The 17,804-nt window shown below is 51.3% G+C and overlaps 2 protein-coding genes across 2 annotated transcripts in view; both read right to left on the bottom strand.

Annotated features, from left to right (window-relative positions):
* The window catches only part of ATP6V1B1 (ATPase H+ transporting V1 subunit B1), a 43,664-nt gene extending 28,521 nt beyond the window's left edge, over nt 1-15,143 (bottom strand). The window contains exons 1-3 of the mRNA XM_023224100.1: nt 15,125-15,143; nt 12,077-12,139; nt 8,874-8,991 (exon numbers count right to left, since the gene is read on the bottom strand). Of these exons, the coding sequence (XP_023079868.1) occupies nt 8,874-8,934 (61 nt within the window). The 5' untranslated portion in view covers nt 8,935-8,991; nt 12,077-12,139; nt 15,125-15,143. The remainder of the gene's footprint in view (nt 1-8,873; nt 8,992-12,076; nt 12,140-15,124) is intronic.
* Nucleotides 2,438-17,804, bottom strand: part of VAX2 (ventral anterior homeobox 2) — a 34,557-nt gene continuing 19,190 nt past the window's right edge. Inside the window, exons 2-3 of the mRNA XM_023224101.3 lie at nt 15,125-15,312; nt 2,438-3,115 (exon numbers count right to left, since the gene is read on the bottom strand). Of these exons, the coding sequence (XP_023079869.1) occupies nt 2,678-3,115; nt 15,125-15,312 (626 nt within the window). The 3' untranslated portion in view covers nt 2,438-2,677. The remainder of the gene's footprint in view (nt 3,116-15,124; nt 15,313-17,804) is intronic.

Genomic DNA, 17,804 nt, shown 5'->3' with positions numbered 1-17,804 from the left:
CCAGTGCCTGAGCCTGCTGTTGGTGGCAGCTCTGAGACCTCAGGTCCAGCTGGAGCTGGAGAAAGCCGCTCAGCCTTCCCCTGCGGCCACCCCTCCCCTCTCCCCTCCCCTCCCTCTCTTCCTCCTCTAGGTTGACAGTAAACAAGGAAGCCTCAGGCTCTGGCTCCCAAGCTTTCCCCACACTGAGTTGTGCAGGTCTGGGAGGGGCCCCGGTCACCTGGGAGCTGAAGCATGTGGAGGGAGAAGGGCAGAGGGGAGGGCTGGCTTTTTCCTGCTTCTGTGCTAGGCGATCCCTCCCCGCCAACCCCAAACTGTATGAATTCAATTCCTCCCCCTGGACCTTCAGGTGCTGTCAACATTCCCACACTCATCCCTCAGCACAGCTCTTTCTGGTCTCTCCACACCCAACTTCTGGCAGGCTGCCCTCTCTTCACTGTTCTCGCAACCTGACCTCCCCCTGCACTCCTTGCCCTGACTATACCTGGATACTTCTTCCCCCCCACAATTCCATCGTCATCTTTGTGAACATCTGTAGAGAATTATTTCCTGGTCAGCCTCAGTGCTGCCTCCTGCATGAAGCCTTCTCTGGATTCTCTAGCAGCCAAGATTTGCTAAACATCTAGCTTCTTTCCTAAGTCATGCCCTTTAAGAGAGGCCTCTCTTGTCCCTGCTACTGGGCTGTGAGCCCCCAAAAGCTAAGCCTGTGTCTCCACCCACAGACCTGGGTCTCCTGAAGCCTGTCTGTCTCATATTATTGAGACATCTTGAGAACGAGGGCTGGTCTCTCTCCATCTGATCGTAGAACCAGGTCTCATCTTCTCACATTCACCTCCAGAGTTCTATACAGCAGGCCTGCCCTGACCTTTCCAGTCCAGGTCAGAAAATAAAGTAGAGGTCCCTGTACTGTATACCTAAATACCTGGAGTTATAAATCAAGCTATGTGCACAGCCTGGCCTGGGTTCCACCCAAGACCTTGCCACTGCTTCCCAAGAACTCTCTTTGTGTCATGAAACTAAGAGTTGTGGTTTCTCCTGGTGAGTGGAGTGTGGTACAGGTCCACTGGGCAAGGCAGGGTGGACCCTGGGTGGTAGCTGGACCTGCCCAACCCAAGGTCTTCCGATCACCCCCATGCCTCATTCTAGACTCAGGATTTCTGCATTTCTAAGCTCCTCCCCAAACCATACCACTGAGCAGAGGGAAGGGCGGAAGTATGTTTGTCTAGGGATCACTGTCCCCAAGCACCCACTCCAGGTGACTCAGGGAGCCAATTTGAAACCAAAGCAGTGGCTACTATGTTTCTCAGAGCAGACTGGAGGAGACTGTGCTTGTTATTTCTGTTTACAGAGTCAAAATCTGACCCCGCATCCTCCCGCCTGAGGACCCATTTCAGGTCTCTGGTTCCTGTCTCGTAATGCCCATCCTTTCAAAGAACTGTCCTGTGGAGGGCGGGGGTGGGTGTGACCACCAAGGAGCAGCATGAGGAAGATCTTCGTGGTGATGGAACAGGTCTGCATCTGGATTGCAGTGGTGAGTCCACGAATCTATGAAATGACATGGCACTATGCACACACATGGTACCAATGTCAATTTCCTGGTTTTGATATTGTACTATAGTTAGGGAAGATGAAGCTTATCTGTCTCATACTATTGAGTTCCTGTCAATGGAGGGAACTTCTCTGTCCTATCTCTGCAGCTTCCTGTAAATCTACAATTACTACAACATAAAAAGTTAAATAAAAGAGTCTTGAGCAAGACTCTTATTTAACTTTTAAAAATTTTATAATGTTTGAGCAATAAAATATATACACAATATATATATATTTTGAGACAGAGTCTCCCTCTGTTGTCAGGCTGGAGTGCAGAGGCATGATTTCAGCTCACTGCAGCCTCCGCCTCCTGGGTTCAAGCGATTCTCCTGCCTCAGCCTCTTGAGTGGCTGAGATTACAGGTGCCTGCCACCACGCCCAGCTAGTTTTTGTATGTTTCGTGGAGATGGGGTTTCACTGTGTTGGCCAGGCTGTGTATATATATATTCTAAAGGGTTTCATGTTGCAGTCTGTGATGGGTAGGCCCACTCCCGGACTCTTGCTTGCGTTTGCCTTTGATGCCCTCTCTCCCTCTCTCTCGACCTGGCCTCACCTTTCATCATTCACCCTCTTCAACGTGACAATGTTTCCCTCTCTCAAGTATTTTTTATGTTTGAAAGAGAGTTTGTAAAGGGCAACATTTAACCAAAGAATTCATGTTGGTGCCATGGGCCTCTATCGAGTGGGAGTCAGGTGCCTGCTGACCCACACATGTGAGTCCCCTGACCCCCAGAATCCCAGTTTCTGCCTCCTCCCACCTGAGGTCCCTCTGACTCTAAGCCCATTTTCCCGTCCAGTGACAAGAGGCATAGAAGGGATTGAGGGGTAAGGAGTTGTGCTGTGGGCGCTGTTTCCCTTCTTGTCATTGTTTTCCTTTTATTTCAGTGAGAGACACACACACGCACACCACTCACACACACAAGCTGCGGGACCAAGGCCATTTGGTCTTGAGTCTCTGAGCTGGGGGGCAGGTGGGGAGGAGGGTGTGGCTGCTGCCCCTCCTCTCCGGGGCCTGCTCAGTGCAGTCCGCTGGGGCACAGGAGGCTGGGAAGGTGCTGTGCTCAGGACTCAGTGTCACAGGGTAGGAGCCTTAAGTGTTAGCTTTCTTGCCGCTGCCGGCGCTGCCCACTTTCCGTTCTAGCCAGCTGTATGGCTCGAAGGCCGAGGAACCCAGTTCGTAGCCGGCAGGCAGGTCCAGCAGTGGGGCCGAGGAAAAGCAGACAGCTGGCAGAGGGGGCGGCAGCGGGGGGGAAGCCGAGGCCGAGGGCAGCGGGTTGAGGCGTGGGGAGGAGTTCCTGGGGTGACCTAAGGAGGTGCCCCTGTGGCTGGCAGGTAGGCCTGGCAGGCTAGGGGTCAGCGCCAGGAGGCTGGGGGCCCTGGGTACAGAGAGCAGCCGGCCTTGCTCCAGCAGCCGCAGAATGTTGGAGGTGGCAAAGGCCTCGGAGGCCGAGGAGGACGCCCGCTTCTCCAGGTCTCTGCTCTGGTCTTTCTTCTGCTTGGTGCGGCGGTTCTGGAACCAGACCTTCACCTTGGGGTGGGGGAGGGGTTGTCAAGGTGGGAGATGGGACAGGTGAAGCAAAGTGGGGGCAGGAGGGAGGAGGAGAGGAGAGGAAGGGCATGGGTGGGGCAGGTGGTGGAGGGGGTGGGGCAGGGTGTGAGGGTGGAGCAGGAGGGAAAGAAGAGCAGATTGTTGTTAGGGTCTCCCCACAACCAGCCTGCTCTAGACCAACTGATTAGGGACTCTGGTCCCCCAAATTATGGAGGCCTCTCTACTGCTAAACTGACTCTGGCCTAGGATGGAGGAATGGATTGACAGACAGAGGATGGAGTTCGGGGGTACAACTGATGTTCTCCTCTTGGCCCACATGCCCTTGGCTCAAAGTCAAGTTCATGGCCTCAGCCACCATTTATGTGCTGGTAATTCCAACTCTACCTCAGGCCCAGGAGTCTGAACTGAGATCCAGGCCACGTATCCACCTGCCTGCTAGACATCTCCCCATGGATATCTCAAAAAACACCCCAAACCCCACATGTGCAGCTCTGTCCTCCAAACAGAGGCTTCCCATGTTCCCTCTTCCATCATGGCCACCTCCACTCACCTATGCAGGAGCCCCTCTCCCCGCTCCCTAGAGCAGACCCTCCTCTCTTCCTTTGTTCTCTCTGACCTGGACCATGGCACTGTCTCTACAGCAGCACCCCTTGACCCTGGCTGCCCATGAGAACCTAGGGAGCTTTAAGACCCTAGTTCACTTCTCACCTTGGACCAATAAACTCAGAATGGGGGAGCCTGGGACCCAGACTCTACTAGTTTTTAAAGCTCACCAGGTGGTTCCAAGGTGAAGAAACCGGTGTTTTAAAGGTGTCTCTGCCCCAGGTCTAAACTGTAACATCTAGAGGGCTTGGGGCAAGAGAAAAAATGGAAGCCTCTGGCTCATGGCCCACCCTGGCTCTGACCCACACATGTGTGGCTGCCCCAGCCTGTTCACACTCTGCAAATAACCCCGCATGGGCTGCTTCTTGGGCCTGGAGTGCTGAATAATGTCTGTGGTCTGCCCTTGGGAGGACTGACCCTGGAGAGGCCCAGACAGGTGCTGGATGTGGGCTCAGGGCCATTTGGCAGGGAATTCTGAAACTGGACATTTTGGTGGCAGGGATGGGTGGTCTCGAAGGTGGGCACAGGCTTCTGGCAGCCTAAACCCCTTGGCTTTGCAGAGTCCTTATCATGTCGGGGGGGCCATGGCCAGAGGAGGGGCCAGATTCCTGTCTGAGGACGGTGAGGTCTCTGCCTCCATGCTGGCTGCTGCTGCCTTTGGAGGGAGCTCTTTCTTTCTTTCTTTCTTTTCTTTCTTTTGAGATGGAGTCTTGTTCTGTCGCCCAGGCTGGAGTACAGTGGCCGGATCTCAGCTCACTGCAAGCTCCGCCTCCCGGGTTTGCGCCATTCTCCTGCCTCAGCCTCCTGAGTAGCTGGGACTACAGACGCCCGCCACCACGCCCGGCTAATTTTTTGTATTTTTAGTAGAGACAGGGTTTCACCGTGGTCTTGATCTCCTGACTTTGTGATCCGCCCACCTCGGCCTCCCAAAGTGCTGGGATTACAGGCGTGACTACCACGCCCGGCCGGGAGCTCTTTCTAACCTGATCTGACCATTGCCCGGTTTGAAGTTTTTAGCAGCACCCTCCCGCCCCATCACCTATAAAGGCCAAGTTTCTCAACATGACACCAAGTGTGACTGGATGTGGCAGGTTGTTGAGGGGGACTTCTGATGGCCACACACTCAAAGCTGAGGACAAAGTGGTGCCACAGTCTGAAGAGAGTCACCAGCATCATGGAAGAGGTCTTTCTCAGGGCCTCTGAGAGGAGGCAGAACTGGCCCTGCCTCTACCACCCAGCACCCAGTGCTCCAATCCCCTTCCTAGTCTACGTGAGGAAAGGGAACTGGGCAGGAAGCTCAGGCTCAGTCCCCCGGGGGTCACAGAACCTCCTGGGAGGAAGGGTGTGCTGCCCCACAGACGCAAGTTGGGGGAGGGCCCAAAAGAATCACTTGTAGGCACTAGGAGAGACTGGCATTCATGCCCCAGTCCAGAAACTCATCAGGCCACAGCACCTACAGGCCCATGTCATGGGGGCCACCATGGGAGGACCCAGAGTTGTTTCCCTGAGAACACAGAGGCCAATGCTGCTCCTCGCCTGGAGCTGGGGCATGTGTACCAGGAGGGAGGTTGAGAACCATGGAGGGGAGGGCCCAATAAGAAAAGATCAGGAAGACCTTGCTGGTTCCTTCCTGTAAGGAAGGTTTTGAGAAGGTGCCAAGAAATGGGTGGAGGAGGAGGCTGGAGCCAGAGGGTTGCCCAGGTTAAGAAGACAGGCAGAACCAAGGCAGACTAGGCCACCTTGGCCATGCCAGGCATCACCACCTCCTAGGAGTGACTGGCCCGCCAGCAAAGGCCTTCAGAAAGTGAGGCCTGTGTGCCTCCCCTCCTCACACCGGAAGATGTCCAGTCTTTTAAAAATATCTCTGTCTCCTTGAAGCCACCCCCTGCCCTCTGATCCTGGAGGAGGTGGCTCTTGGGGGAAGAGGGAGCAAGGGACTGAGACAGATCACAATCCCCTCCAGAGGCTGCACTGGGAGGAGGCAGAGTGGGTAGGGGTCCTTTCGTAGTTCTTCAGCAGGATGATCTCGTGTTCATGCTCCTATGTGAGATGTGCTTTCCGCAAACCTCAAAGCCTTGCTGGCAAGCAGTAAGTCAAGGCTGTTCTGAGTGGGGAAACAGTGTGGGGCTTCAGGAGAAGATGAGATTTAAACTAGATGTGAGCCTGGTGTTTTGAAGGACATTGGATTGAGTTTCTTTCTTTATTTTTGTTTTTAGAGACAAAGTGTTGGTTTTCTGCCCAGGCTGGAGTGCACTGGTACGATGAGAGCTCACTGCAGCCTCAAAATCCTGGCCTCAAGCGATCCTCTTGCCTCAGCCTCCCAAGTTCTGGGACTACAGGTGCACACCACCGCACCTGACGGACACAGATTCAATAACCAAAAATGACCAGAAAGTTATGGGATCTACTTGAGGTTGATTGCTTCCTTTATGTGTTCGTTCACTCATCAGATATACACCGAGGCCCAGGGAATCAGCAGTGAACAAAGCCGAGTGAATCCTTGCCATGTGGAGTGGGCAGTGGAGTTGGGGAGGCAGAGGATGAACAACAAACACAAACAAGCCTATCTGTCAATTGGCAACAAGGGCTTTGAGCCGTGTTTCTCAAATTATTTGAGGTGAAGACCACTTATTAAGTGTCCAATTTTGTTGAGGACTAATACTTTAAAAAATACAATTAAAATGAATTACTGGAAAGATTGCTATATATATTTTGAGATGGAGTCTCACTCTGTAGCCCAGGCTGGAGTGCAGTGGCACGATCTCAGCTCACTGCAACCTCCACCTCCGGGGTTCAAGTGATTCTCCTGCCTCAGCCTCCTGAATAGCTGGGATTATAGGCATGTGCCATCACACCCAGCTAATTTTTGTATTTTTAGTAGAGACAGGGTTTCACCATGTTGGCCAGGCTGGTCTTGAACTCCTGACCTCGTGATCTGCCCACCTTGGCCTCCTAAAGTGCTGGGATTACCGGCATGAGCCACTGCACCAGGCCTTTTCTAAATACCTATTGTCTATTTCTGTACTTACCATGTCATAGACAGGTAACAGTTTATGGGCTGGCAGTGGTCCAAGGGTCATACTATGGGGGGCACTGCTTTAGAGAAAGGTGGCAGGATAGCAGAAAGGAAGGGGGGGTGACATTTTGTTAATGGAATGGCACATGCAGCCTCCCTGAAGAGGGGACATTTGAAGAAGATATCAGTAAGGGATGGTCAAGGGAGATTCAGCCAAATCTAGCTAAAGGCAATGACTGGAAAGAAGAAAATCCTTTCCTATTTGTCACCTCTGGAATCTGACTGCTGAGGGAAGCAGTCCCACCAGATGCTCAAGGAGCATAGCGCTGCACACTGCTGCATTCCCTGTCCCTGCTGGGAAGCTTCCTGACCTCTTAGCCAAGCCAGCACCTCCCCGTCCTAGGACGTGAAGCCAGGCACCACCTCCAGGAACCCCTGAGCCTCAGTGTCTCATCTTTAAAATGGGGACAATAATACTTGGCTATTGCAGAGATGAAAGAAGAAAACCCATTTAGAGGGCTTAGCATTGTGCCTGGCCCACAAGAAATGTGGGTAGTTATTTATCACTTGCTTTCTTTGTTTCTAGCTCTGTTTCTGAACTAGAGGGAGAGGAGACACAGATGTCATGATTCTGGTCCTTGGGAAGCTGAAGTCTAGTCGGGGAGTGGCACTAACTCATTACCGACAAACAGAGGGCAATTCGTACTCAGGGAGTGGCAGTAATGGGGTGTGACAGATGAGGAATGAATGACCAGGCATTTGCAAGGTGCTCTCCCACATAGCCCATCTTGCTGCAGCTCTGAGTGTAGCAAGGAGAGGTGGGTGTGGGCTGGTGATGGGTTTGGGCATCTCCTGAGAAGGTGAGCCTGGACTCTAGGGGAGGAGAAGTCAGAGGCATATAGAGCAGGGGCTGGGAGCAGGAGTTCTTGTTTCTTGTCCACATACGGGCTAGGTCAGGAATTCTCAAACTTGGCCGCACATTGGAATTTTCTGGGACGATGCCCAGGCCTCATTCCACACCCATATTAAATCAGAATCTCTAGGGAATGGGGCTGAGGCCTGGGTATTCTTCTAAAGCTCTGTGGGTGATTCTAATGTGCTTCCCAGCATTGCAGACTTCAAGGGCAGGAAGGAGTAAGAAGGCTCAACTGTCTACTTCCCACCATCAATCCCATCAGGCCCATCAGGCCCTAACAGGTAGGTTCATAAGGTCCTGCAAATGTTGTCTCTCTGTCTCTCTGAAGAACAGACAGGCTCAGAACCCTCTGAATGTGTCCCTCCTCCCCCAGGAGGCCTTCATTTCCACCTCAGGGTCATCCTCTTCTCAAGGTTAAATCCAAAGTGATCCGTCCTTTTCTGCTTCTGGGAAACCATTCCTAGCCAACTTCACAGGGTGGCGAGGCCAGCACACCTCCTGAGGTGTGCCTCTCCCCTCACCTTCTCAGTGCACTTTCTGGGCTGTCTCCCTCCTCTGTCTTCTCAGGGCCCCGTGTGACCTCCTGGAGGCTGTCATCTTGACTCCCTGGGACTCAGTGAGTGCTTGGTGGCTGCCCCGCCCGCCTCCTGATCTCTTGCTGGGCCACGCTGTGACCCATGGCCCCGTCCCCCTCCCTGATCTCTTGCTAGGCCACACTGTGACCCACAGCTGCGCACCAGGGGATGGGCACGGTTTCCACTTGGCTGCCAGGACTACAGAGGAATTTTCCAGGAGATTATCCACCAGTTTCTTTGGGCTCATGGTCAGTATTAAATTCCAAGATTCATTGTTGATCTGGAAATGGCATTCTTCTTTTAAAGACTGTTTCCTGTGACCATGGGCCCATACTTAATCTGAGGTGCACGGTATCTGTGTATCTAGGATGGCCTGGTTTTTGTAATCTGCACTGGAAAGGTATAATCTATTCTGCTGTTCTGGAAGAAGCCATCTGGGGCAGAGGCATCAAGCATGAGGCTGAGGACAATGCTGAAGGGCTGGAGCAGCTCTTATCCAAGCTAAGTGGGCATCCCGGGGGCATATTGGGACTTGGCAGTTTGTTCTCCGCCTGACTCCTGGGCTTCTGGCCCTAAGAACGTCCTCCAGGCCAGCTGCAGGAAGAGAGTCCTGAGCCAGCCTCTCACCTTCCCTTCCTCTGCAGCCACATCCTCTTATGTCCTGTTCGGACCCTGGTACTCCGGTCATTCATTCAGGCAACACAGAAATATCAAGCATTTGATGCAAGCCAGGCATTGCCAGGTGCTGAAAAAACAAAAATAAATAAAACTCCATTTCGACCCTCTTGGCTGTCAGGCACTAGCAGGGTGGGTCATGGGCAAGCAGTAAGTGTTATGATAGGGTAAGTGTTTTGGTTGAAGTAGCAGACAATATAGTGGAGAATCAGAGATCAGACAGTCCCTAATTCAATTCTGGTTCCCTAACTAGCTAGATGACTTAGGACAAGTTACTTAACTTCTTGGTGCCTCAGTTTCCCCATCAGTAAAACAGGGTTCATAACTCTTCCTCATAGTTTTGTTGTAATGATTCCGTAGGCTAATAATCATGGACTTAGTAAAGTGCCTGGCAGATGATGAAGTCTTTTTTTTTTTTTTTTTTTTTTTTGAGATGGGGTTTACTCTGCCACCCAGGCTGGAGTGCAGTGGCACAATCTTGGCTCACTGCAAGCTCCGCCTCCCGGGTTCACGCCATTCTCCTGCCTCAGCCTCTCAAGTAGCTGGGACTATAGGCGCCTGCCACCACACCTGGCTAATTTTTTGTATTTTTAGTAGAGACGGGGTTTCACTGTATTAGCCAGGAAGGTCTCAATCTCCTGACCTTGTGATCCGCCTGCCTCGGCCTCGCAAAGTGCTGGGATTACAGGCGTGAGCCACCGTGCTCAGCTCATGATAAAGTCTTTTAAGCAACATGATGATCACATCTGGTCAGATTTGCTCACTTTTCTGTAAGCCAGTGATTCTCAGACATCACTGTGCACCGGGAACGAAAAATATATAGGTTGTAGGGTCTTCCCTAGAAATCTGACTGGGAACCTCTGGGCTGAGGGTGGCACAGGCATCTGTATTTTACCCCAGGGGAGCTGTACGTACAGGCTGGTCTCCAGAGCATACCTTGAGAAATGCTGCTTTAATCAAACACCAAACTTTCTTTTTTAAACAAAGCATGGTGACAAGGTGTACCAGAAAGTTTCTAAAATCAAGGAGAACTGGACTAAGTGGGGCTGTCCCTGTTCTCCAACATGAGAAGAGCTTTGAGTGCATGCTACCCTTGGGCTGATAAAGGTGGGCAGAGGGTTCTTTTGCAGTCTCAAGAGAGAGATTCCTCTGAGGCTGCCCCTGCTCTCCAGGGCAGCCATGTGCAGCCTCTGTTTCACAGCCACGGAGTCTGGGCAAGGCTGGGACGGAGGTCAGCTGCACTGTGTCTTGCTCTCTGTTCCTACTCTGGTGGACTCTTTATCCTGCAGAGCCCTGTGGGTGGTGGGGAGCCAAGGAAAGGGCTTCCCCATTCTGCCTGCCCAATCCTGTAAGTGGGCTTCTGATTTAAATCTGCAGACAACTCAACTGAATTGGGCACGCTAGATTAAAAAAAGAGACTAGCCATGGAAATGGGCCCTGAGCAAGCTCTGTGTTTTCTCTGCCTGAATTGGAACCATGCCTGGGTCCTCTGAGTATCCAGGGAAGAAGGTAGAGATGTTGTTTGGCAGAAGGAGAAGAGAAAAAAGAGAGAAGAGAAGAGATAAGAAGAGAGAAGAGAGGAGAGGAGAGGAGAAACAAAGAGAGAAGCAGATATTTTGGAGAGCCGTTGGAGCGCATATTCAGCAGAGCACTGGGAGGAAGATCTGTGAGTAGCTGGTGCTGAATCTCTTGGGCCCAAAAGAACCTTTGGCTTCCAGTCTTTTCCAATTCCTGGCTACACTGTGGTTCCTGTTATTGAATTTCCACAAGGCTATGGCTTCTGTTTTTACCCCTGGGGAGACCATCCATTATCTGAGGGCACCTGAAGGAACTTCTTATCTTTTCCCCCAACAGAGACTCTCAGATAACTTAAATCAGAGAAAAACCAGCCCTCCCCCCAAAATCTGACATGCCTTCCTGACATCTCCGCTGGGATCTCAAACTTAACTGATCCAAAACAATATTCTTGATTATGCTCCCACCATCTTGCTTCTCCCCTACTTTCTCAACTCATTAAATGGTGTCACCGTTCTCCCAGTTGTTCAACCTAAACCACTTCCTTTCCCTCACCCTGTGCGTGTAATCCATGAGCAAGTCCTAACAGGTTCCAGCGCTAAATTAGAGTACCTCTCATGTCAGTGCGCTTCTCTTCTCCACCACCTCTCTGTTCAAGGCCCATGTCAGTAGTCCCTACCCGTCCACTCCTGTCCCCTGTGGTCCCTTCCCTGGGTGGCAGCCAGAGCAACTTCTGTAAAATGCCAATCATCTCCTGTCACTTTCTCTTCAATGTATCATCATGATCTCTAAGCCCCGCATGATCCTCCCCTACCTACTTACTCAATTACCCTGTAGCTCCAGCCACTCTGGCCTTCTGACACTTCTAGAGCATTCTATGCCAGTTCCTGCCCCTCAGGTCTTCATAGTTACCCTCTGCCTTGACGTGTCCTGGCTCCTCATCTGGCTGTCTCTTCCTTGTCACTCAGGCTTAAGCTCAATGTCATCTTCTCAAAGAGGCCTTCCCTGAACACCTCAATAAAACACTTCCTTCTAGTCTCTCCTATGACCCCATTTGAGCTTCCTCATAATACTTATCACTCTTGGAAATCCAGTTTGTCTTCGTCTCCATGGATCTTAGCTGCACAAGGGCAGGTGCCTGGTCTGTTTTGTTCTAAGCTATAGCCCTAGTGCCCAGAAGAGTACCTACTATATAGTAGATATTCAATAATATTTTTGAACAAAAGTATGGGTGAACATACTGAGAATGCCACAGAATCCTAGCTACAAGTTAGTTAACCTCTCTGAGGCTCAGTTTGCTTAAATGGGGATAATAGGACTCATAAAGCCATCTTCTTCTAAAGGTTAAATGAGCTCATGAATGAGCCTGCTGCAAATCTTGAGCAAGTTATTTATTTAACTTTTCTATGCCTCAGTTTCCTTCTTTTTAAAGTGGAAACCATATACTCTTATTGCTGGGCATGGTGGCTCACACCTATAATCCCAGCACTTTGGAAGGCGGAGGAGGAAGGATTACTTGAGACCAGGAGTTCCAGGTCAGCCTAGGAAACAAAGCGAGACCCCGTCTCTACAGTAAGTAAATAAAATAAATAAATAAATAAATGAATAAATAAATAAATAAATAAATAAATAAGACTTACTGTCGTATGCTAATGAGGTGATTCAGGGTGGATCTCTAGGTAGTTTCAGGACTGGGGCTGGTTCTAGAAAGACCATACTTGTGATTAGAGGGTGGAAACTTTCAGCCGACCCCATTTTTTCCTTCTAGGCAGGGGAGGGAAATGGAGATTGGATTATAGTCTTTTTTTGTTTATTTTTGAGATAGAGTCTTGCTCTGTCACCCAGGCTGGAGTGCAGTGGAGCTAATATGACTCACTGTAGCCTTGACCTCCTGGGCTCAAACAATCCTCCTGCCTCAGCCTCCCAAGTAGCTGGTACTACAGGTGTGTGCCACCACACCCTGCAGTTTACAGTGTAAACTGTAAAAAATGCTTCAAAAAACTATTTTAGAGATAAGGTCTCCCTGTGCTGCCCAGGCTGGTCTTGAACTCCTGGGATCCTGAGTGATCCTCCCTCCTTGGCCTCCCAAAGTACTGGGATTACAGGCATGAGCCACTGTGCCAGGCCAGCCTGGATTTAGTCTTGAACAAGGAGACCAGGAGAACTTCTGGTTGGCGAACACGTGGAAGCGCTGGGAACAGGGACACTGGAAATGGCATGGGAGCTCCATGCACTTCCCCCTTACCTTGCCCTTTGCGCCTCCTCCATCTGGCTGTTCCTCACTTGTGTCATTTATAACAAACCAGCAAGTGTAGGGGAGGTGTTTCCTGAGTTCTGTGCGTCATTCTAGTGAATTGTCAAACCTGAAGAGGGTGATGTGGGAGCCCCCAGTTTTAGGCCAGTCCATTCAGAAGCACAGGTGGCTCCTGGAACTTGAGTCTGCTGTGGCACTGTCTTGTGGGACTGAGCCCTTAACTTGTAGGGTCTGAGCTAGCTCTGGGAATAGATGTCAGTACTGAACTGTTGAATATACTCAGTGACGCGGGAGAATTGGAGCACTGCCTGCTGGTAGTTGGAACATACCATACACTTGGTGTTGGAAGAAAAATCTCACATGTATCCCACAAGGTTGTGGTGAGGACTAAACTAGTTAGACTGTGTCACACCCTTGGAACAGGGCCTGGTGCATGGGAAGTGCTCAATAAGCATTAGCTGTCCATGACTTTTACTATCTGTCAACCCTAGGACTGGGGACAGAGAAAGGAGGGTCATCAGTGGGAACAGTGCAGAGGACTTGCTGAGGGCCTACTATGTGACCAGCTGTGTTCTGGGCTCCTTGTGGAGCATGATGAGGGGCCATGGCCTATAAACACATTCTTGCCCTTGGGAAGCAAATACTGGTGGAGATCCAACACCACACACATGTACACATGCTCTCTCTCTCTCTCTCAGTCTCTCTCTCTCTGTCTCTCTCCAGGTCAAGCCATGTGGAAAGGTCTCTTGGGAAGAGGGCAAGGCGCCTGCAGAAGGCTTCCTGGAAGAGGAGGGGCTTGGGCTTGACCTCCAAGGGCAGCTCAGTGTAGGGAATACGGGCCTCAGTAACTTCCCCAGGAGCTCTGGCCTGGCCCTGCCACTGCAGCCTCCTCTCTGAACACAGGCCGGGCTTCCCAGCCCCCTGTTGAGCCCAGCTGGAGGGAGGCCCTGAAGGGTTGTTTGGGAGCTCTGCAGTGGCAGCTGGGGGAAAACAAGTGCAGGTGGAGATGACCCAGGCCTGCAGGACAGCAGCTGCTGTCCTTCCCCAGCCTGCCCCTCCTCCCAGTCTGCCTCTCCTCCCTGTCTGCCCCTCCTCTGCCTCTCGCCCCTTCTTGCCTCTTCCTCTGTCTTACACTCAGTGTACCCCAGGAGGAACCTGCTCACCCCTCAAGGGGACCAGGACTTCCACGGGCATCTGACTAACCCCTCCCCAGGGGTGGGCTACACAGCACTCTGTTGGTGGGATTTGAGGGGCTGGAGGAATTATGCTGAGGGAAGCAGGGAGAGCTGACCTCACTGAGGCAGGGACACAGGGGAGGACAGCAGCCACACAGCACAGAGGGGAAGCCCTCACTCCAGCACAGCCTCCTGCCTCACTCCCCAGAAGGAAACCAGCACACTGCTCCAGACCAGCGCTTCCCCACTCCCCTCCTCCCTTCCTCTCCACTTTATCAATCCTGTTTTGGCCATTGTTTGCAATGCATGTGTTGATTGATCTCCCCCAAATATGAAAGCAAACGACTAGAGCTCTGGCTGAAAGAAGGGTCTCTGAGTTATTCTTTGACAAGCTCAAGGAAGGTTGCCCCGTTTATAGGCAGCATGAAGATGAGAGACTGCTTGTCCAAAGCCCAGCTCTGGAATGAATCAGTTCTCTGACCTTGGGCATAACTTCCTGTCACCTGTAACATGGGAATGACATCATCTGCTTCTCGGCAGGGATTAGTTACTTAACATAGGCAAAGCACTTAGTGCCTGACACATGTTAAGTACTAAGTATTATTATTATCGTTAGTAGTTGTATTCTGTAGCTCTAGAACCAGCTCGAAGGGTGTCCATTCATACAGGGTAGGTGCTTAATTTACAAAAGTTTTTTTCTTTCGAGTTAAGCATACTATTGTTAAAATGCCAGCCCTACCCAGGTGAAGGGGGTGTGCAGACCCCTCCTTTCCAACAAGAGACCGAGGCACCCTGAGATGAAGGGAAGGTGATGGAGAGTGGGAAAGGGCCAGGAATGGAGAAGCAAGAGGTCCCCAGCCCAATTTTATAATGTTTCATCTTCCCCAGAATCTTTATTTCCAACCAGCCAAGCCCTCACCATCCCTTCTCGTCACGCCTCTTACATGTCAACACCCCCTCAAGCCATTCCCTGCGCCCTGAGGGCTGCTCTCCCCGTTTCTCTGAACCTTTTCCATATTCCATCCAAAAGTGCCTGATGTATCCAGAAGGCCCTCGCTGGCATTTCCTGACTGTCTGTGGTCGCGGTGTGTTTATTTGCTCTTCCGCTCTCATTTACCTGTAGCTGAAAGTCTTTCCCTCATGCTTGTCTGAACTCCTCTGAAGTTGGGTCTCCCTGTAGCAGTTCACAGGGCCTCACATCCCCAGGAGTTCCCAGGCTGCCAGGACAAGAGTGGAGTGGCCTGGCCCTGGTCTCTTACCTGGGTCTCGGAGAGGTTCAGCTGGCGGGCCAGCTCAGTGCGCTCGCGGCCCACCACATACTGGCAGCGCTGGAACTCCATCTCCAGGCGGTACAGCTGCTCGGCAGTGAAGGATGTACGTGTCCGCTTGGGCCGGTCCAGGTCCAGGCCCTTAGGCAGGACAATTTCCCGAATAGTCCCCTTGGCATCTGCAGGGACCATGAAAGGAGCCAGGTTAGTTCATTAGCTAGGGAGTTAGATCACCAGAAAGCATCTTAATAAGAAGTGGTGTGATCTATCGTGGAGCTCCTCCGGCCTGGATCTGGTTGCGTGACCTGTAACAAGTTGCTCACCCTCCCTGGGCCCAGATTCCTTAACCACCCAATGCAGGATATTGTATCGAATGAGTGGCTAAATGTATGTGAATAGGCCTCAGTACAAATACCGTCGTGGTCTGGGAAGAAAGGACTCACTCTGACTCAGCCAGGATTCTGGGCCTTTGCAGAGTAAGGAACAGATGGGAAAAATATGCTGGGTCCTCAAGTACATAGGGAATGATGGGTTAGAATTGAGTGTGATCAATCAGGTAAGGCTTACTGGAGAGGTCAGAGCCAGGTCTTAAGCTGTGTGTGTGTGTATGTGTTGTGTGTGTGTGCATGCATGAAGGAGTGTTATCCACAGACCTGGGGTCCATGAGGAGGAGGCTAGCTGATGAGGGGCAGAGGAGAGTCTGGGGAGCTGAGGTCCCCAGGAGGAGCCCAAGGACAACTGCTGCCATATCAGGCTGCTGGGATGCCTTCCAGATGGGGGCTTCTGCCACTCCCCATATACCTAGTCCTGAACAGCAGGGCCACTCCTGGACTCTGACCAATGCCCTCCACGCACAGGGCCTCCAATATTTTGGAGCCCACTGAAGAGAGATTGAAAACCCAGCAGCCCATGTTCCCCATGCATTCCTGATAAAGAACTTAGTAATATGTAACTACAGGGGTGGAGATGGTCCATGTTTGACCCACACATACTGATGGCTTGAAATCTAGTTATTAGAACATTTTCTGTTACAAATTAGATTGTGGAAATATGCAGCATCACACCTGTAGGATTTTCAAAATCACTACCAACAAATGATGTCCATGATAACGAAGCTAAACTAACAGGAATTTCCATTACTTAACATTGGCAATGGGAAGCTTACCAACTCAAGGCCGCCGTGAGGAAACCCAGGGAGGAAAGCAACCCTCCACAGGTGCAGGAATTCCAATACCCTCCAGGGGGCGCACGCAGTCGGAGTTTGCAACGCGGCCAGACTGGGCAGTGGCAGCTGACATTGCAGCCATAACAAAGGGTGACACATCTGCAGTACTTGCTCTGGGCCAGGCACAGTTCTAAGCACTTAATTTAATTTAATTTTGTTTTGTTTATTTATTTTTTGAGACAGGGTCTCACTCTCTCGCCCAGGCTGAAGTGCAGTGGCTCATCTCAGCTTACTGCGGTCTCTATCTCCTGGGTTCAATCGATCTTCCTACTTCAGCCTCCCGAGTCACTGGGACTACGGGGGCGCACCACAACGCCCAGCTAATTTTTGTATTTTTTTGTAGAGACGGGGGCATAGGGGATTTCACCGTGTTGTCCAGGCTGGTCTGTAACTTCTGGGCTCAAGTGATCTGCCCTCCTCAGCCTCCCAAAGTGGTGGGATTACAGGCGTGAGTCACTGCACCCGGCCTTATTTTATTTTTAAATTATTTTTTTCTTTGTTTTTAAAAAATGAGATGGGGTCTGACTCAAGCTGGTTTTGAACTCCTGGGCTCAAGTGATCCTCTTGTCTCAGCCTTCCAAAGTGCTGGGATTGCAGCTGTGAGCCACCACACCCCGCTCTTTTTTTTTTTTTTTTTTTTTTTTTGAGACGGAGTCTCGCTTTGTCGCCCAGGCGGGAGTGCAGTGGCCGGATCTCAGCTCACTGCAAGCTCCGCCTCCCAGGTTTATGCCATTCTCCTGCCTCAGCCTCCCGAGTAGCTGGGACTACAGGCGCCCCCCACCTCGCCTGGCTAGTTTTTTGTATTTTTTAGTAGAGACGGGGTTTCACCGTGTTAGCCAGGATGGTCTCGATCTCCTGACCTCGTGATCCACCCGTCTCGGCCTCCCAAAGTGCTGGGATTACAGGCTTGAGCCACCGCGCCAGGCCCACCCCGCTCTTTTAAGCACTTTAACCTTCCCAATGTCTCCATGAATTTGGAATTATGATCCCCATTTTACAGATGAGGAAATGGAGTAACAAATTTTAAGTAATTTACTCAAGGTCATACTGGCAGTGTCCAAGAAACTCTTGAAACACCGTCATTTTTTTTGTGTGTGAACACACTCTGTTGCTTAGGCTGGAGTGCAGTGGCACCATCTCGGCTCACCACAACCTCCTCCTCCCAGGTTCAAGTGATTCTCCTGCCTCAGCCTCCCGAGTAACTGGGACTACAAGCGCGTGCCACCATGCCTGTGTAATTTTTGTATTTTTAGTAGAGACGGGGTTTCACTACGTTGGCCAGGCTGGTCTCGAACTCCTGGTCTCATTCATGATCCATCCACCTCGACCTCCCAAAGTGCTGGGATTACAGGCATGAGCCACTGCACTAGGCTCCATCATTTTACTTTATGCCTTCCCTCGGTTCGTTCTTTCTTTCTTTCTCTCTCTCTCTCTTTCTCTCTTTCT

This window comes from Piliocolobus tephrosceles, chromosome 15, assembly GCF_002776525.5.
Source record: "Piliocolobus tephrosceles isolate RC106 chromosome 15, ASM277652v3, whole genome shotgun sequence".
NCBI classification, from domain to species: Eukaryota; Metazoa; Chordata; class Mammalia; order Primates; family Cercopithecidae; genus Piliocolobus; species Piliocolobus tephrosceles.
This window is presented reverse-complemented; position numbering and strand designations above follow the sequence as displayed.